The sequence below is a fragment of the Rhinoderma darwinii genome, chromosome 3 (assembly GCF_050947455.1).
Source record: "Rhinoderma darwinii isolate aRhiDar2 chromosome 3, aRhiDar2.hap1, whole genome shotgun sequence".
Classification (NCBI taxonomy): Eukaryota; Metazoa; Chordata; class Amphibia; order Anura; family Rhinodermatidae; genus Rhinoderma; species Rhinoderma darwinii.
The window spans coordinates 339,594,267-339,615,998 of NC_134689.1; the positions used below are offsets into that span (position 1 = coordinate 339,594,267).

General features: G+C 44.1%; 1 protein-coding gene across 1 annotated transcript in view; it reads left to right on the forward strand.

Moving 5' to 3' along the window:
• Positions 1-21,732, forward strand: part of FAH (fumarylacetoacetate hydrolase) — a 70,950-nt gene that overhangs the window by 40,181 nt on the left and 9,037 nt on the right. The window contains exons 9-12 of the mRNA XM_075858446.1: positions 9,509-9,639; positions 10,365-10,440; positions 11,350-11,396; positions 19,324-19,425. Of these exons, the coding sequence (XP_075714561.1) occupies positions 9,509-9,639; positions 10,365-10,440; positions 11,350-11,396; positions 19,324-19,425 (356 nt within the window). The remainder of the gene's footprint in view (positions 1-9,508; positions 9,640-10,364; positions 10,441-11,349; positions 11,397-19,323; positions 19,426-21,732) is intronic.

A 21,732-nucleotide genomic window follows, 5' to 3' on the forward strand; every position in this document is an offset into this window, starting at 1 on the left:
AAACGGATGTCAAACGGCCATTAAAAACGGGCAGACGGACTGGAAATGGATTAAAATTTGGAGACCAACTGATGAAAAACAGCCATAAAAAAACTGACAGTTGATCAGTTTTTAATAGCCATTTTTTTTCACTGTTGTGTGAATATAAGGGCCTTTTCACATCACCGTTCGCTTTCCGTTCCGGGGTTCCGTCAGAGGTTTCCGTCGGGTGAACCCCGCAACGGAAAGTGAAAGTGAAACCACAGCTTACGTTTCAGTCACCATTGAAATCAATGGTGACGGAAACATCGCTAATGGTTTCTGTTCGTCACCATTACGGCAGGTTCCCGGTTTTCCGATGGAATCAATAGCGTAGTCGACCTCCGACGGAACCCCGGAACGGAAAGCGAATGGTGATGTGAACAGGCCCTAACCTTACCCTTTATGGCTGTTGCTGCGCCCAGTAATTAGTAAGTGTTTTGTGGGCAAATATAATCTCAATAATATTTTTAAATAGAAAAGCGTATTTGGTAAGCTACACAAAGTTTAGGAAGCCTAATACAGAAATAAAGTACAGTAAAGTTTCTTTAATCTGGCATCCAATAGTCCAGAAATCCTGTTTCTGGTGGACAGCTGTAAAATAATCTGGAATCTCACAAGATCAGAAGACTGAGCAGAGATGACAATGAGACTCTTTTTCCGTCCAGAATAGCAAATGGAAAAACGCAGCAGAATACAGTAGCAGCAAAGTGGATGAGATTGAACAAATTACATCCACATGCTGCGTAAATACTGAGCGGAAATATCGCTCAGAAATTCACCAGCGGTGTGGAAAATTATTCCGCAGCATGTCAATTGTATTTGCGTAAACGCTGCTTATTTGTTGCGGGAATTTCCCAATGAAATCAATGGGGAGCTAAATCCCATAACAAATAGCAGTTGTTGCGTTTTTTGAGGCGAGTTCGCAGCGATCCCACTACAAAAACGCAACTCTGAAAAGCCTGATACTTACCCAGAAGTCTGTGTTCTTTCCTCCAGCGCAGCCTCCTGGAATGATGATTCATCCCATGTAAATGGTTAAGTGCTGCAGTTTTCTGCAGCGGACATTCCGGGCAAAAAACTGCACCACAGTTTTGTGCGATTTTTCGCCTGGAATTCCGTGCGGGTTACGCTGAGTGCTTTTTCGCAGCGTATCCGCCCCGTGTGAACTCTGCCTAATGATTAAAAAGTCACAGTATCATGCTTTATGATAGTATTTTTATTTTGGGGTGTTTTTCTTTAGGAGGTTTATTTTCCTCTGCGGGTAAAATTGTTTGCTGCTGTTAATATATTAGGAATTTTAGCACCATTCTTTTAAGCAGTGCTGCTCTGTTCAGTCTCACGTCTTACGGTTGACTTATTATGGGGTCCGTGAGGTTTCCATTGGGTTCCAGATTACAGACGGTGCTATTCTAGGCACCAAAAATACCGGAAACCCTGGCAGAAAGAGTTACAATGCATATGTGAATAGAGATTAAAGGCCCTTTTACACCAGCCGACACTCAGCCGGTGCAGCGAGCACCGATCAACGAGACATCGTTGATCGGCGCTCGCTTGCTCCTTTCCCACGGTACCTATGGATGGGGATGAGCGGTCATTACTTAGATAGCTCGTCCCTATACATTATCATGTCAGCAGTACGTCTGTGTTTACACATGGAGATGCGCTGCCGACAACGATAATCTTTTACTTTTTTAAAACGATACGACCAGCAGATGATTGAGTGTTTGCTCGTTTATCTGCTGATCGCTGCCCTGTTATGGGCAAATATCGGCAACGAGCGTTATATGAATGCTCGTCTGCCCGATAATCGTCACGTGTAAAACCCCCTTAACAAATATACTAATGCACTTTAAATTCGATAGATAAAATCTGTTATGGATGAAGCGAATCTCCACCTAACAATGTTGTGGCAGACTTTTTAAGTTAGGTTTTAAAGTATTAATTCGGATGCCACTTCCATGATTTAGGTGATACGTTCTCTATATACGATGGAATTAGTATTCGCTGATTAGTGGTTTTAACTTATTACAACCAGTAGGTGGTGCTATGTGACCTCTTTTATATACGGTATATAGACAGCTATACAAGTACAGATGGAAAGTGTGCTGCTCAACTTCACTAACATTGTAATTATTGATCTATACATCTTTTTTTATTACATTATTATTTATTATACAGTTTTCTAGTTTAATACTGTTAGAAGATTGTCACCTGCTGCATGTGTGAGTGATCCACACAGAGCTCAAAAGCTAGTAAACAGAATTCAGTTTATGATCGTGTATTGATGGGGTAGGCCAATGATCGGTCGAACAAGCGCTTGTATGAATGTTCAATCACGATTATTACCCTGTCAGCTTATTGCATCTTTTATGCGGCAAAATTAATAGCCGCACATCTTTCTGTGTAAACAGGGAATCTGCTGCCAACAAGACACAAAATGTATGAGAACGAACAATCATTAACTATCGTTCGTCCCCGTACATTCGGACACTTGCTCCATGTTAATGTAGCTAAAAGAGTGGCGATCAACGTGCTCTATCGTCGATTGGCGCTCGTTCCCGGACAGGAAATCTGGCCGTGTAAAAGCACCTTTAGGCCCCTGCACACGGGTCGGATTTGCTGGGGAAAGCTCCACAGCAAATCCAACCCGGATACCATAAGGGGGGATTTACAGGAGCGTGCGCGTTTTGCGCACGCAAAAAACGTGGCATTTTGCGTGCGCAAAAGGCACTTAACAGCTTCGTGTGGCAGCTCCGTATGATCATTATGACACTCCGTTTGGATGTTTGTAAACAGAAAAGCACGTGGTGCTTTTCGGTTTACATTCATAGTTTGACATCTGTTGCGCGAATCACGCGCGTCCCACGGAAGTGCTTCCGTGTGTTGCGCGTGATTTTCACGCACCCATTGACTTCAATGGGTGCGTGATGCGCGAACAACGCAGAAATATAGGACATGTCGTGAGTTTTACGCAGCGGACTCACGCTGCGCAAAAATCACTGACAGTCTGCACTGCCCCATAGACTTGCATAGGTCCGTGCGACACGCGTGAAGATCACGCGCGTTGCACGGACGTATATCACGTTCGTGTAAATAAGCCCTAAGGCTGGGTTCACACGAGCACATTAACGTCCATAATGGACGGACGTATTTCGGCCGGAAGTCCCGGACCGAACTCAGTGCAGGGAGCCGGGCTCCTAGCATCATAGTTATGTACGACGCTAGGAGTCCCTGCCTCTCCGTGGAACTACTGTCCCGTACTGAAAACATGATTATAGTACGGGACAGTTGTCCTGCAGCGAGGCAGGGACTCCTAGCATCGTACATAACTATGATGCTAGGAGCCCGGCTCCCTGCACTGTGTTCGGTCCGGGACTTCCGGCCGAAATACGTCCGTCCATTACGGACGTTAATGTGCTCGTGTGAACCCAGCCTAAGGATGACGTCTTCTCCCATATGACTGTTGTAGCCTGTGATTGGCTGCAGCGTCAAATGGGATGAAAAGTCATCCCAGGAGGCCGGCAGCACTAAATCCAGACGGGGAAGGGGTGAGGCGTCACTATCGGAACGCTAGGAGCAGTGAGTATCGTTTTTTTTTAGGGGGTTTAAGTGTATCTTATCTGCGATTTTTGCTTCTAATTCACAGAAAAAATCGAGAGACTTGCCATTTGTTGTGGAATTTCACTTCACTATTGAACTCAATGTGGAAAGTCCGTCACAAATATGTAATCAATGCGCAGCATAGATGAGCATGCTGCGCTGTAAAAATTTCTTCACAGAAATTTCAGAAGCGCGTACATGAGATTTTAAAAATGCTGCTACTATAATATGCTGCGGTTTTTCCGTCTGCAAATCCGGACAGTAAATCTGCAGAAATTACGCTACGTGTGCACGGGGCCCTAGGGCATTGGTGTTGTAACTTGTGAGGGTCTCTAGAGCTACTTGGTACCGAGGACCATGGGGGAAGGGTGTGAAAGTTTCCGCAGGTTTCTGTATGATGGTACAGGCAACAGCAAAAGTCTATTTGAGCACTTTAAAAAAAAAATATCTTTTTATATAAAACAAAAAAAGCCTGCTAAGACAAAAATCTGTTTTTCATAAATGTACTCGCTTTTTGCGACACCTTTTGTAGCTTTTTTTTTTTTTTTTTTTTTAAGGTTGCTGAAAAACTTTTTAGAATATAAAAGCCTGCTACTCCGGGCAAAAAAAAGGATTTATCGAAATGTGCCCACTAATTTGACTATGTTTTTTTTTTTTATATAAACTTTTTATAAAAAATTAGAAATGCTTGGAAAGAAAGTACAGCACTTAAAAAACGGTAGTAGTAGAAGTGCCTCTCTTCTTCATGTCGCTGCTATTCCAGCCTATAAATTAATTTTTTTATTTATTTTCAATAAAATATCCCAAAGTCAGTCTGAAACCTCCTTCCTACAAACTGCTCTGACTGCCGACAGCGTTTAGACGCCAGAGCAATCTCTTAAACTGATATTGGGAGATGCTCCCCATCCCCCTCTTCATAGATTCTATAGAGCTGGGTGATGTGCACTGACGCAGTGATGCTGGAGCTGGGGAGCCTGCCACCTTCCTAAGTTCCTTTGTGCTAGAGTCAGTGCGTCGATGCATACGTTCGCATCTACAGGATCCCTGTGAACTGGAAAGACGGACACTATGGTTCAGTCAGCACTGCAGAATAAACTTTATTCTACAGTACTAATCATATTCCCCACCGATCTACTCAGGACCAATGTTCCCTCTAAGGGTATGTTCACACGCAAACGCAAAATACGTCTGAAATTACGGAGCTGTTTTCAGGCGAACACAGCTCCTGAATTTCAGACGTTTTGGCAAGTACTCACGTTTTTCGCGGCGTCTTTTACGGACGTAATTGGAGCTGTTTTTCATTGGAGTCAATGAGAAACGGCTCCAAAAATGTCGCAAGAAGTGTCCAGCACTTCTTTGACGCGGGCGTATTTTTACGCGCCGTCTTTTGACAGCGACTCATAAATTTACACCTCGTCTGAACAGAACATCGTAAGACCCATTGCAAGCACACCAGTAAAAGACCGTTATAAACACCAATTATAGATATCAATGAAAGAAACCCTCATTACACCACTGTCCCTATAGATAGCGCCACACACAGCCCCCCTGTAGATAGCGCCACACACAAACCCCCCTGTAGATAGCGCCACACAGCCCCCCTGTAGATAGCGCCACACACAGCCCCCCTGTAGATAGCGCCACACACACCCCCTGAAGATAGTGCCATACAGCCCCCCTTGTAGATAGCGCCATGAAGCCCCCTGTAGATAGCGCCACACAGCCCCCCTGTAGATAATGCCATACAGCCCCCTTGTATATACAGCCCCACAGCAATTCCCCTCCCCTTGTATATACTGCCACACAGCAATTCCCCTCCCCTTGTATATACTGCCACACAGCAATTCCCCTCCCCTTGTATACATACCTCCCAACTTTTGAATTCGGAAAAGAGGGACATTTTAAGCCACGCCCCTAACCACGCCCAATATCTGGCATAAACACATCAAATCGCGGCCAGATCCTTCTGAAAATAACGCGCGCACATTCTCACTGTGGATCTCTAGACTGTCTGGATATTACAGATATTATGGATCCAGTTATATCGTCTTTATGTTACTTTTCCTATCTTGGGTATAACATTTGCTTATCACGGCAGCAGCACCTGCAGGACAAACCGAAAGGCTGAGAACAATGAAAGTCAAGAGGGAGACCCTGTGGTGGATGACTTTTCAATTGACAGGTAGCAGAGTTACATGATGGGGATTTTTTTTTTTCCAGTTGTGACGCCTGGAGCTGATGTGTCTTCTCTCTTCCGACGCCAATGTTGAAGGACCTGTGGGTGACGTCACTCTGTGTGTCAGCAGTGAAAGAAGCTGGCTGGGAATGATGACATCACCCACAGGTCCTTCAACCTTGGCGTCGGAAGAGAGAAGACACATCAGCTCCAGGCGTCAGAGGCTACAGTGCAGGGTATGTGCAGGTAAGCATAGCAAACTCCCTAGAGACGAGCATATTAACCTTTTGGACGCCTGGAGCCGATGTATCTTCTTTGTCCGACGACAATGTTGAAGGACCTGTGGGTGACGTCACGATGTATTTCTGCAGTGAAAGAAGCTGGGTGGGAACGATGAGAAGTGTATGATGCTTATTTGTCAGCGTCATACACTTCTATTCACAACGCCCAGTTGGTAAAAACACAATACACGCCCAGTTGGTAAAAACACAATACACGCCCAGTTGGTACAACGAGAAAACACGCCCAGTTGTCCATTGAAAAGCTCATTTGCATAAATATAAAATTGTTCATAACTTGGGCAAAAATGATCGTTTTTAAAAAAAAACAAACTTTGCTGTTATCTACATTGCAGCGCCGATCACATTCAATAGGAGATAGGGATTTGATAATCTGGTGACAGAGCCTCTTTAAACTTTAGAGAACGGGCGGACTGTGAAACACTGCTCAGGACCAATCAGGAATAGACCTCTCAATCGACGAGTTGCCAGCCAGGGGTATATAGCCTATGTCCTACATGCAAACTATATTGTTGATTGACCCTCATCTAACAGGATCTAAGGACACATACGACTATCGTGCTCTTTCGTCAGATTGCTATTCTGTAAATAACATAGTGAACATTGCTTATATAGTACCGTCCCAATGGTTTGTCAAAATTGGAGATATACCTTAAAAGAAATGTCTACCCATGAACATCATTTCGGCACACACAGGTCATACAAGGCACACACAAGTGATGCATATATAATACAAGGCACCACAGATCTAGTGCTTAGGGTGGGAATTAGGCGGGGGCAGCGCGGCCTGATTTAATTTAGGATTCTGGTCTGGGGCCTGATTTAATTTACTGGGTCAGGTCTGGGGTCTGATTTAGTTTAAGGGTTTTGTCTTGGGTCGGATTTATTGAGGGGTCTGATATAATATAGGTGTCTGATCTGTGGTCTGATTTGATTTAAGGAACTGGTCTGGCGTCTGAATTAATTTGTCGGATTGTTCTGGTGTCAAATAAAATGGAGTCTGGTCTGGGTTCCGAATTTATTTGGGGTCTGGTCTAATTTAAGGGACTGGTCTGGGATCTGAATTAATTTAGGTGACTGATCTGATGTTTGAATTCATTTAGGGGAATGGTCTGGGGTCTGAAATAATTTATTGGACCAATCTGGGGTCTGACTTAATTTAAGGGTCTGGTCTGAGGTCTTTATGTATTTAGGGAACTGGGCTAGGGTCTGAATTAATTTAGGGGTCTGGTCTGTGGAGGTCACCTATTTGGTACTCTGTGTTGCAGCATGCTTGCTGGCATGATGCATTTATGTAACCATGCCTGTCAGTGTGAGGCTGCGGACTGCCGGTAGGGTTCAAGCAGAGGCAGTTCTGGACTCCTTGTGCGAACGAGGTTAGGTAAATATTTTAAACTGGTTTAAACTATTTATTGGGGCACTCTCTATATGGCACAGATCTACATGGGGCACTTATTTGTGGCACAACTTTATATGGGGCACTTCACATGGCACAACTTTATGGGGCACTATGTGTATGACACTATTTACTATGAGGCACTGTCAGTACAGTATTTTGCAGACTTGAGCAGCACAGCAGACACAGTATTAAAGGTAACACCAGGATTGTACTACTAAAGTCGGCAGCTGGATGAGAGGTTGGTGAAGAGGGTAGGAATGTGCTGGGAAAATATGGAGCCAAAGATGTCTTTGCGAAAAACTCAGTAGAGGCGAGTCATAGCTGTAAGAAGTTGTCATGACGGTCTGGGCCAGATAGAGAAGATGAAAAAGTGAACGACTAATCATAGAAGACTTCTGACATCTGTGAGTCACTGGATTTAATTGTTTATTCTATCTTTGACTGTGTCTGTTCGGTATTTTTTAATTTGTCCAGTCTGCAGTGTGGTGATACTCCGCAAACAGCCTGAGTGGTATCTGATTACTATATGATCACTGTAATCAGTCTCAGTATGGTGGTGATATTCACTTACAGTATGGTGGTCATTTTGGTATTTATTTCGTGTTTTTTCATCCAGCAATATTTTGGAGATATTATTAAGTGGTATTATTTAGTCACAATATGGTGGTATTATTCGGTTTCAATATGGTGGTATTATCCAGTTACTGTATGGTTGTGTTATCCAGTCACGGTAAAGTGGGATTATTTAGTTACTGTATGATGGTAATGTAAAGTAACTATTTGGTGGTATTGCTCAGTCATTGTATGGTGGTATTATTTAGTCACTTTATGGTGGTATTATCCAGTCACAATTTTGTGGTATTATCGAGACACAGTATGGTGGTATTATCCAGTTAGGGTATGGTGGTATTATCCAGTAAGTGTATAGTGGTATTATTTAGTTACTGCATGCTGGTGTTATTTAGTAACAATTTGGCAGTGTTATTTAGTCACTGTATGGTGGTATTATCCAGTCACTGTATGATGGTATTATTTAGTCGCAGTATGGTGGTGTTGTTTAGTATCAGTATGGCGGTATGAAGTCATTGTAAAGTGGTAACATTTAGTCACTGTATTTATCAGTAGGGGGTAGGGCTAATATATGTATACAGATTTCAGATTCTGGTACAGCGTAATGTGCCCTGTATTTCTTAATAGAGCACATGAACACCAGGAACTGACTGTACGATAGGCAGCAGTGCCTTGTGTAAATGTCATTATTATCGGCATTTATATTTTAATCGTGCCAACGGTAATGATTATTTTTACGGCATCACAATTGATGATGAAAAATAAACTATGCTTCTCCCTTAACACTGACTAATTATCATTATTTCTCAGAAACAAGCAAATTAATGATATTTGGTGGGTTTAAATCTGCATTTAATTGGGGCCTATGCATACTTAGTGTCTAAAGCAAAGTGAGCTGTAAATACGGCCCTGCATAAACATAGACTTCAGGAGTAACTGTACTTTCAAAAAACTTTTGATATGTCCTAGAGGCATATCAGAAGGGGAGTCTGGTTATGAAACCCCCACCAAGGCTGACATGAAGATGCAGAGGCACTCCGCTAAGTTCCCTCCACCTAGGGGGAGATTAGGTGCTTACTGCATACTATTATACATTAAACTCAATAATATAACAGTATGCAATAAACGCCTAAGCTCCTGCTGGCAGTGGCAGAATTGTGTTATTTATCTATGCAGGGGATTTGGAGCTCCGTACCAGCATACCACTATAAAAATATGTTCGGAAATTAACCGGCCAGGAATGTTGGACCTAAAATGACATGGTGCTAAAAGGGGGGATTCTCTGTAAGGAAATCTTAAACTATGCTTTTTCCATGGTGACGTTAACCTCATCTTATTATTAAAAGGAATTGTAATACAATATAATATGTATTTAGTCTGTGCTAAATTGTAAAGTTATTACTCTGATTAACATTTTCTTTTTGCCTCCCCTCGTACCATTAGCCAGAGACATCCAGAAATGGGAATATGTTCCTCTTGGTCCTTTCTTGAGTAAAAACTTTGCAACCACTATATCACCGTGGGTGGTGCCTATGGAAGCTCTAATGCCTTTTGTGCTACCAAATCCAGTGCAAGTGAGTATATTAATGAATAATATTTCGAGCCCGGTTTTATGATCTGCACTTTTATTAATATATATATATATATATATATATATATATATATATATATATATATATATATATATATATATATATATATATATATAGTAGCAGTTTGGGGACTGTAGATAGGCAAAGAGACACTCTCAGCACAGTATTCTTGTTTAACCAGGACTTTAGAAGCTTTATTTCTCTTTCAATCAGGGAAATCCAATAAACAGACGGTAGCTCGTCTCATCAGCATACACAAAGGTTAGAACAGAAAAAAACGTTTCACGTAACAAGAGCCCAGGTATAACTCACACAGTCCAGCCCTTTGCAGGGGTTAGCTCTCACCCCTCTGTAAATGTCAGATCTGTTCAGCAGCAAAACCATTCTTCACCTTCCTGCTGCCCCCTCTCTCACTGCCACACACTCCCAGCAGTGCTTTCCTCTTAGTTAATTACTCTCCACCTGTGTGGAGGGAAGATCCTATGTTAACCCCTTAATAGACATCTAGGAATATATCTCCCTTGGCAGACTAACCCCCTCAACCTGTTACTATATATATATATATATATATATATATATATATATATATATATCCCATTTTATTGCAACAACACAATTTATACTATGTGCTACAAGCCATCCATAATTCAGGATCTCATACGCTCCCCGTTGCTCACCATCCATTGATTTTTGTCGTCTGTTTTCAGGATCCAGCACCACTGCCATATCTCCAGGATGAGAGTAATTACACATTCAATATTAACTTGTCCGTCTGCCTTCAAGGTAAATTGCATTTTACTAATGGTTCTGCGTTATTGATCCATGTGGGTGTTGAGAGACCGATTTAGGTTTATTCTGAGGTGTCTACATCTGTATTTATACATTATCTTCCTTCCTATCTTCTGGGTATATGAAGAGACAAGTGTTATGAATCTGCACATTTAGAGCCAACCAAATGTGAACCTACAGTTGGCATATACAGCAATGCCCAAGTGCATTGGAATAACACCCTGTATAAGTGGTACTAATCTCATAATAGAGCAGGTCTTCCTTTCTGTCAGTTGTCAGTAGACATACAAATCTTCTACTCTTCTAGGCAGCCTGTATTCTGCTTAGAGACTCACAAGACAACACTGGGGAAGTAGACTTTTTTTTTCAATTTAGTTAGGAAAGAGGCATACTAAGGCCCCCTGCATACGACCGTGCCCATAATCACGGTCCGTGATTACGGGCACGGCCGGCCGCAGACAGACTCCTGCATTACCAGGCCGTGCTCCCATTCTGAAGTATAGGAGCACGATCTGTGAAAGCAAAAAATAGAACATGTCCTATCTTTTGCAGAGGCTTTCTACGGCACAGACACCTTCCTGTAAGTTATACGGGAAGGTGTCCGTGGGCAATAGAAGTGAATGGGTCCGTAATTACGATCCGTAATTACAGACCGTAATTACGAACGAATTCTACGGTCGTGTGCATGGGGCATAAGTGGATCTTTCCCACAACATTGTAAATTGTTTTTATCATGGAAAAATTCCGAAAAAAACCAGACTTTTATTTGTAATCTTTGACAATCTTTTGCTGCCTCATGTATAGGTCAATGATAGTTGCCATAGATTTTCTCTTCCTTTATGCTGTTTTCGTTTTACAATTATTTTATGAATAAATAATCTGCAATGTAATAATTTTGTTCAGGAGATGGAATGAAGGAGCCGGCCACTTTATGCAGATCTAACTTCAAAGTAAGCAATTCATATGGCTTGTGTTAACATTTTAAGACCTTCTTGTCTGCATTGTCACCTCTACTGCTGCCCCCATCGGTCTAACATCATCCCACATATACCGGACTATAATTTGGTAAATAAAAGTTAAATATCTCCACTATATAAGTGATATCTAAATTTAAAGAGGTTGTCCCAACAGGACTAGCCCTGTCCATATGCCCTGTCAGGGCATATGGAGGTCATACGGGAGATATCCTCGCTCGGGAACCTCCTCTATAAACCAGAGCGGAGAGCTGCTGACAAGCTCTGGCAGACTTATTCGTCCTTGTATTACATGTAAATCTACATTTCCCTTGCAGCAGCCGCCTGCATCATCCCCTGGCATTGTCTGCACAGATTAAATGGGCTGTCTGTGATCCCTTTAACAACATTTCAGTTTGAATCTACATAAAAACTGAGTCATTTTGCAAATGCTTTGCTTTATTGTCTTTGTACCGATTTTACGTTATTTCATGTATTTTTCACCATTCATATGACCTTGGAAACAGACAGAGAATTATCTCCACGATCGCACATGTGACCTAATAGCTGTGATATAAACGGAGAACAAAACCTAATGCAACACAGAAGTATTTGCAGTTACTTTGCATTTTATGTTGTTCCTAAGTGGAGTTCCCTTTTATAAAGCTGAGACAATAACATACAATATGAACATAGTGCCGCACTAGAAATTCTGCTGCTGAACATTCAAGTCTTGCAACAAACCTGGAGAAGCAGGGTATCAAAAGATGTGCACTCGTTTAGAACCAATTCTTTTTTTTTTTTTTTGCTTCAAGGCCCTGATTTTGACTCGGAAACCGCATCGGAATCAGAACCTAAATACGTCTGAAATCGCCGCCCATTGATTTCAATGGGAGGCAGAGGCGTTTTTATTTTCCCTGGGCAGCTTTTAGCCGCTCGCGGGAAAAAAAAGCAGGAAGTCCTTTCTTGCCGTGGTTTCCACTTCTGACCTCCCATTGAAATCAATTGGAGACAGAAAAAATATTCAGCGCACTTTTTCAAGCATTCTTCGTGGTGTTTTTTGCCCGCGGTCCTTGTATTAGCATCAATGGCCGCGGGTGAAAAAGACTGGGAAAAAAACACACTCAGTTCAAAACCTGCCTCAAAATTCCTGAAGGAATTCTGAGGTAGATTTTTTCCACTTGCAAAAAAACGTGAACAGGGCCCAAGCATAAAATAAAGAAATAAATGTAGCCACTTTGCAAATAATCTTGGTTAAAAATATCTGTTTAGTGTATACAGAGTTAATTCAGTCTCTGATCCATGGTAACAGACTAAAAATAATCCCTATTTGTAGTCTGATCCTGCAGTCATGCATTACTTTCAGCCTCTCTTCCTTATTCTACTCCTGAACACTAGGTCAGAGCAGATTAATGTAATTGACACATACCATGTTATATATACATGAGACTTGTATTAAGAGAGTTGTATTCTCTCCAGAAATCAGAACTTGCACAGCCATGACAATGTGAGAAAGATAGCAAGGAGACAAAAGCACACAGGCTACAGAGAAGGCCCACGGAGCTCTGAACTTGCAGGTTTACAAGCAGGCATGTCAGAGGGAGCAGATCTTAAATAAAAAAAGAAGCTTGACAGGAACAATATAGTGTAACTTGAACGTCTCCAGGTACAAGGATACATATCTAAAAATGTATTTATAATTTCACATGTATAGAAAAGAATGGAGATGTAATGAATGGACCGTGTTTCCTCATTTCTCTATGGTGTCTGTTTATTATACTAATCCTTTAAATAAATATAAATTTTGTATATATATACATTTACATATATATATATATATATATATATATATATATATATATATATATATATATATGTGTGTATATATATATATATATATATATAAAGAATTAACAGATCTTTATGTAATCTGTATATATGTGTAATGATAGGGGTAGGGAAATGGACAAGTGAGCCCTAATCTACCCGCCACTCTGTCCCTTCCTACTTGCAACGACCCGCCCTAGGCAACGGGGTACAACTGGGCGGCGGTCCCTACGCTCAGTAAGTGCACGAGACTAACAGACAAGGGTACACAAAGCTAAGGGAAATGGGGCAGTTGCCCACGGCAACACCGTGAGCAACAAGAGAGGTGAACGAGCCGAGTCAAACCAGGAGTGTACGAGGTACCAAACGCAGAGCAGGAGAGTAGTCAGTAAGCCAGGGTCAGTATGGAGCAGGATCAAATAGTCAGAAGCTGTAGCTGGGCCAGGAAACCACACGAGAAGAATCACAAGCAAAGGAGGAACAGGCAGGTATAAATAGACCGAGGGCGGGAGCTAGTTGAGTCTGGCCAGGCTGCGATAGGCTCTCCCACTCCTAAGCCTGCCAGCCTGAGTGGTGGAAGCTGGAGTCAGTCTCAGAGACATAGACTCAGGTGCCGACTGATTACCTATGGGCGTTAACCCAGAAGCTGTGCCTGGCAGATCCTTTACAGTACCCCCCTTTTATGAGGGGCCACCGGACCCTTTCTAAGTGGACCTGGCTTATTGGGGAAACGAAGGTGGAACTTCCTGACCAATACCCCAGCGTGAACATCCCGGGCGGGTACCCAAGTCCTCTCCTCAGGCCCGTATCCTCTCCAATGGACCAGGTACTGGAGGGAGCCTTGGACCATCTTGCTGTCCACAATCTTAGCCACCTCGAATTCCACCCCCTCAGGGGTGAGAACGGGAACAGGAGGTTTCCTCGAGGGAGCCAAAGACAGGGAGCAGCGTTTAAGGAGGGAGGCATGAAACACGTCGTGTATTCTAAAAGATGGGGGCAACTCCAGTCGGAAGGAGACAGGATTGAGGACTTCAATGACCTTATACGGCCCAATAAACCGGGGTGCAAAGTTCTTGGACGGGACCTTAAGGCGCAAGTTCCTAGACGATAACCACACCAGATCCCCGACCATAAACAAGGGGTTAGCAGAACGTCTTCTATCAGCCTGAGTTTTTTGTACGCTCTGGGACGCCTCTAGGTTCTTCTGAACCTGGGCCAAGACTGTGCACAGTTCCCGATGAATGACCTCTACCTCGGGATTGTTGGAACTACCAGGGGAAACGGAGGAGAACCGTGGATTAAACCCAAACTTACAGTAAAAGGGGGAGACCCCTGACGAGTTACTGACCCGGTTATTAAGGGAAAATTCGGCGAGGGGAATGAATGAGACCCAATCATATTGACAGTCAGAGATAAAACACCTTAAATATTGTTCTAGAGATTGATTAGTCCTCTCGGTTTGGCCATTAGTTTTAGGATGGAAGGCAGAGGAAAAGGACAGATCAATCTCCAACTTTTTACAGAAGGCTCTCCAAAACAATGAAACAAATTGTACCCCTCTGTCCGAAACAATATTGACAGGGACCCCATGGAGACGCAGGATGTGTTTGACAAACAAGGTAGCTAACGTCTTGGCATTGGGTAGTTTCTTGAGGGGCACAAAGTGGCACATCTTACTGAAGCGGTCTACTACAACCCACACCACCGACTTGCCTTGAGATGGAGGCAAATCGGTGATAAAATCCATGGAGATATGGGTCCAAGGTCTCTGGGGAATGGGCAAAGAACGTAGTAAGCCCGCTGGTCGGGACCTGGGAGTCTTGGACCTAGCACAAATTTCACAAGCGGCGACGTAGGCCTTAACGTCTTTAGGCAACCCAGGCCACCAATAGTTTCTGGCAATGAGACGCCTGGATGACCAGATAGTGCGGAGTCATGATTTTCCCTAAGTACCCTTAGCCGGAATTGCAGGGGAACAAACAGCTTGTCCTCAGGAAGGTTCCCGGGAGCTGAACCTTGATCAGCCGCAATTTCAGAGACTAAATCAGAATCAATAGAAGAAATGATTATACCAGGAGGCAAAATACAAGCAGGATCTTCCTCCGAAGGAGGGCTGGCCATGAAGCTACGCGAGAGTGCATCGGCCTTAATATTTTTAGACCCAGCCCTATAGGTAACCAAAAAGTTGAATCTGGTAAAAAATAGCGCCCATCGAGCATGTCTCGGGTTTAGCCTCCGGGCAGATTCTAGGAAAACCAGATTCTTGTGGTCGGTAAGGACAGTTACCTGGTGCCTAACCCCCTCCAGGAAGTGGCGCCACTCTTCAAATGCCCATTTAATGGCTAAGAGTTCGCGGTTGCCAATATCATAGTTACTCTCAGTGGGCGAAAACTTCCTGGAGAAGTAGGCACAGGGACGGAGATGGGTGAGGGACCTGGTACCCTGGGACAAGACGGCCCCCACTCCCACCTCGCATGCGTCAACTTACACGATAAATGGCTCCATTTGGTTGGGCTGAACCAGCACCGGGGCCGAGATAAAGCACTTCTTAAGGACCTCAAAAGCCTGGACAGCCTCAAGAGGCCAGTGGAGGAGATCAGCACCTTTGCGAGTGAGGTCCGTAAGAGGTTTAGCGATGACCGAGAAGTTAGCAATAAATCTCCTGTAATAATTAGCGAACCCCAAGAAACACTGTAACGCCTTCAGGGAGGCAGGTTGGACCCAATCCGCCACAGCCTGGACCTTGGCGGGGTCCATGCGGAATTCATGAGGAGTGAGGATTTGACCCAAAAATGATATCTCCGGTACCCCAAACACACATTTTTCGGTTTTCGCAAACAGTTTGTTTTCCCGAAGGACCTGGAGCACCTTCCTGACATGCTCAATGTGGGAGGACAAGTCCTTGGAAAACACCAGTATGTCATCAAGGTACACTACAAGAAATACCCCCAGGTAATCTCTTAAAATCTCATTTATGAAATTCTGGAAGACTGCAGGAGCATTACACAACCCAAAGGGCATGACGAGGTATTCGAAATGACCTTCGGGCGTGTTAAACGCAGTCTTCCACTCATTGCCCTCTTTGATGCGGATAAGGTTATACTCCCCCCGTAGATCAAACTTAGAGAACCATTGGGCCCCCTGAACCTGATTAAAGAGATCAGGAATCAAAGGAAGGGGATACTGGTTCCTTACAGTGACCTTATTCAAGTTACGGTAGTCAATGCATGGCCTAAGACCACCATCCTTCTTCCCTACGAAGAAGAAGCCAGCACCTACCGGAGAAGTAGAGGGGCGAATGTAACCCTTGGCCAGGCATTCCTGGATATACTCTCTCATGGCTTCACGTTCGGGATAAGAAAGATTAAATATCCTACCCTTAGGGAGCTTAGCTCCTGGTACCAATTCGATAGCGCAATCGTATTCTCTATGAGGAGGTAACACTTCGGAGGCCTCCTTAGAGAAAACATCAGCGAAGTCCTGAACAAACTCAGGTAGCGTGTTCACCTCCTCAGGAGGAGAAATAGAATTAACAGAAAAACATGACGTCAAGCATTTATTACCCCATTTGGTAAGCTCCCCAGTATTCCAGTCAAACGTGGGATTATGCAACTGCAACCAGGGAAGGCCTAAAACCAAATCGGATGATAGTCCCTGCATCAACAGTACAGAGCACTGCTCCAAATGCATGGAGCCAACAAGGAGTTCAAAAACAGTGGTATGCTGTGTAAAATAACCATTAGCAAGAGGAGTGGAGTCGATATCCTCTACCGGGACAGGTCTAGGCAAATCAATCAAAGGCATAGCTAGAGACATAGCAAATTCCACAGACATGATATTAGCAGAAGACCCTGAATCCACGAAGGCACTGCCGGTAGCAGACCTACCACCAAAAGAGACCTGAAAGGGAAGCAAGATTTTATTACGTTTCATATTTACGGGAAATACCTGTGCGCCCAAGTGACCTCCCCGATGATCACTTAGGCACGGAAGTTTTCCGGCTGTTTATTCTTACGCCTAGGACAGGTGTTCACTTGATGCTTGTCATCCCCACAATAGAAGCAGAGACCATTCTTACTGCGGAACTCTGTACGTTGTCGGGGGGACACGGAGGCCCCTAGTTGCATAGGTATCTCTGAGTCTTCCGTGGAAGAGCGAAGCAACGGGACCTCGGGAGGCATCATGGGGGAGTCAGAGGGAAAAACACAAAAACGTTCAAGTTGTCGTTCCCTGAGACGTCGGTCAAGTCGTACCGCTAAAGCCATAACCTGGTCTAGGGAGTCAGAAGAGGGATAGCTAACTAGCAGGTCTTTCAGGGCGTTCGACAGACCCAACCTAAACTGGCATCTTAAGGCAGTGTCATTCCACCGAGAAGCTACGCACCACTTCCTAAAGTCAGAACAATACTCCTCAACAGGTCTCTTACCCTGACGTAAGGTCACCAGCTGACTCTCGGCAAAGGTAGTCCTGTCAGTCTCGTCATAAATGAGTCAGAGAGCAGAAAAGAAACGATCAACGGAGGAAAGTTCAGGGGAGTCAGGAGCCAAGGAGAAGGCCCACTCTTGGGGCCCTTCCTGGAGCCGGGACATAATTATACCCACCCGCTGGCTCTCAGAACCTGAGGAGTGAGGCTTTAAGCGAAAGTAGAGCCTACAACTCTCCCGAAAGGAGAGAAAGTCCTCCGGTCCCCTGAGAACCGGTCAGGCAACTTGAGGTGGGGTTCAAGAGGTGAGGTGAGGGGCAATACCATGGTAGCGTCAGGCTGGTTGACCCTCTGAGCCAGGGCCTGGACCTGTAGGGAGAGACCCTGCATTTGCTGGGCCAGGGTCTCAAGGGGGTCCATAGTAGAGACAGGGACCAGGGTAGACTAGGTAATAGGCTTGTGATTATGTAATGATAGGGGTAGGGAAACGGACAAGTGAGCCCTAATCTACCCACCACTCTGTCCCTGCCTACTTGCAACGACCCGCCCTAGGCGACGGGGTACAACTGGGCGGCGGTCCCTACGCTCAGTAAGTGCACGAGACAAACAGACAAGGGTACACAAAGCTAAGGGAAATGGGGCAGTTGCCCACGGCAACACCGTGAGCAACAAGAGAGGTGAACGAGCCGAGTCAAACCAGTAGTGTACGAGGTACCAAACGCAGAGCAGGAGAGTAGTCCGTAAGCCAGGGTCAGTATGGAGCAGGATCAAATAGTCAGAAGCTGTAGCTGGGCCAGGAAACCACACGAGAAGAATCACAAGCAAAGGAGGAACAGGAAAGGCAGGTATAAATAGACCGAGGGCGGGAGCTAGCTGAGTCTGGCTAGGCTGCGATAGGCTCTCCCACTCCTAAGCCTGCCAGCCTGAGTGGGGGAAGCTGGAGTCAGTCTCAGAGACATAGACTCAGGTGCCGACTGATTACCTATGGGCGTTAACCCCGAAGCTGTGCCTGGCAGATCCTTTACAATATGTATGCAATGACTCAAAATCATTGCCTTTATAGATGTTACAGGGGTTGTCTTTATGAGACCACCTCTTTCATAGATTTATATCCAATAGAATTGATTTATCCCAGTTACAGAGGTTGTATATGATTAGAAAAACGTGACTGCTTCCTTCCAAAAACAACACCTGTCCTGTGTTTTGTCTGGTATTGCAGTTTAGCTCCATTGAAGCAAATGTGGCTAAGCTGCAATAACAGACAAACAGGTGTGTTGCTGTTGTTTTTTTTTTTTTTTAAGTAAGCAGTCCTGTTTTTCTAATTCTGTACAACCACTTTAAGTATTATTTCTCTCTGTGTTTGTACATACTATGTAATTCAGCCAGAGAATAGAAGCACCTTGTGGGACAAATATGTTGTGATCCTGTTTTATATGGAAGGCTTACCTCAAACTTGGGTTAGCGAGTTTTCTGTATTGGGATTTTAAATTATTAAGTAAGTAACAATTCCATATTCTAATGGTATTATCTGTATAGCTGCCATTAGCCAAAGGAGTGCAAAGCAGGATAGCCAGGATAATACTGATTCCCCATTGCTTCCTCGTGATCCAACTAGCAGACTACAGGCTGTTGTATTCTTCTGTATCTTCTCATGATGGACACTCTGTTTTGCAGAACATGTATTGGACTATGAAGCAGCAGCTGGCTCATCACACTGTGACAGGCTGCAATGTTCGCCCTGGAGATCTTTTAGGATCTGGCACTATAAGTGGACCGGTAAGTCTGAACCCTTTTATCTGAAGCCCTACATTATTAACCTGTTATGAAGCAAGAGCAAAAGTTATTCAAATATGGAGATTTAGGGCAGAGGTGTAGCTAAATTCTCCAGCACCCGGGGCAAAGCTTCAGTTTGGGGCCCCCCAACCTCTTTCCCGAAATCTCCTTCCCCCTCGCCATGTTTGTTTTCTCTACCAATCAATGACGTGTCATTTCTTTTCCACATTTTTTTATGTAACTCGAGCATAAAAACATTTGTACATTTTACAAGCAACATAGTTCTATACACAACACCAGAACAAAGCTCATTACGTATATACAGCACCAGAACAAAGCTCTTTACATATATGCAGCACCAGAACAAAGTTCAGTACATAAATACAGCATCAGAACAAAGCTCAGTACATAAATACAGCTACAGTACCAAGCTCTGTAAATATACAGCACCAGAACAAAGCTCATTACATATATACAGTACCAGAACCCAGCTCTGTACATAAATACAGCACCAGAACAAAGCTCATTACATATATGCAGCACCAGAACAAAGTTCAGTACATAAATACAGCATCAGAACCAAGCTCAGTACATAAATACAGCTACAGTACCAAGCTCTGTACATATACAGCACCAGAACAAAGCTCATTACATATATACAGTACCAGAACCCAGCTCTGTACATAAATACAGCACAAGAACAAAGCTCATTACATATATACAGCACCAGAACAAAGCTCAGTACATAAATACAGCACCAGAACTTAGCTCAGTACATATATATAGTACCAGAACCAAGCTCAGTTGTAATGACGGGGTAGGGAGACAGACAGGTGAGCCCTAATCTAGCCGCAACTCAGTCCCTGCCAACTTGCACGGCCCGTCCTAGGCGACGGCGTACAACTGGGCGATGGTCCTTACGCTCAATATGTGCACGACAGACAAACAGACAAGGGTACACAGAAGCTAAGGGAAATGGGGCAGTTGCCCACGGCAACACCATGAGCAACAGGCGTAGTGAACGAGCCGAGTCAAACCAGGAGTGTACGAGGTACCAAACGCAGAGCAGGAACGTAGTCAGTAAAGCCAGGGTCAAAATGAAGCAAGGTCAATAATAATAGCAGGAGCAGCAGAGCCAGGAAACAGGAAAGAATCACAGGCAGAGACAAGCAGGAAATGAAGGTATAAATAGACCGAGGGCGGGAGCTAGAATCGTCTGGCCAGGCTGTGATAGGTTCTCCCACTCCTGAGCCTACCAGCCTGAGTGGTAGCAGATCGAGTCACTCTATCAGACTTAGGACCAGGTGCAGACTGATTAACCACGGGCGTCAACACAGAAGCTGTGTCTGGCAGATCTTTTACATCAGTACATATATACAACACCAGCACAAATACAGCTCAATTTAGTGCAACCCCTGCCGTATAGGTTTGCACTAAATTGTTTCCAGCTACTAGCATGGCCCAAACAATGGTAAGGATATGCTGGGAGTTGCTGTTTCACAAAAAAAAAATTATATCATAATCATACCACCCATCATCTCGCTGAAGATCATACAGTGACTACAGTACTGATAAGAGGCAGAATAAACATTTACATTAAGTGACTCACCGGTGACGTCTCAGATTCTAGTTCTTTTTCTCCATCCGGTCCAGACCTCTATGATGACTTTTCCCGGTCACAGCCCATTTCTGCAGTTTGCCGCTCAGATGTCTTCAGCTTCTCACTTTTCCAACATTTCTACACTTATAAACAAAGATAAAGTTCTCATTATACCACACACTACGCCCCTAAATATAATAACGCCATACACTGCACCTCGAATTATAATAGCACTATACACTGAGTCCCACACACACACATACACACACACACACACACACACACACACACACACACACACACCGTGCCCCCTGTAGATAGTGCCTGCCATAGAGCCCCTGTAGATAGTTCCCTACATATATCTCCCCCTATAAATAGTGCTCCACATATAGCCCACCCCTGTATATAGTGCCTCACATATAGCTCCCCCTATAGTGCTCCACAGATAGCACCCCCTGTAGATATAGATAAAGCCACCTCCCGTAGATAATGCCACACACTTTTTTATTAGGATAAGAAAACAAACTCTACAAACTCAGCTTAATCCCGTTCCCACGCGGTCCGTTGGCAATGGAGACCTGCTGTCTTCTGCGCAGGTCTCCTAGGGTTGAACGACTCAAGCAGCGCGATGACGTGATCGCGCCGCTTGTGTCAATGAAAGGCGCTGATTGGCAGGGCAGAATGACTTTCCCTGTCAATCAGCGCCTTTC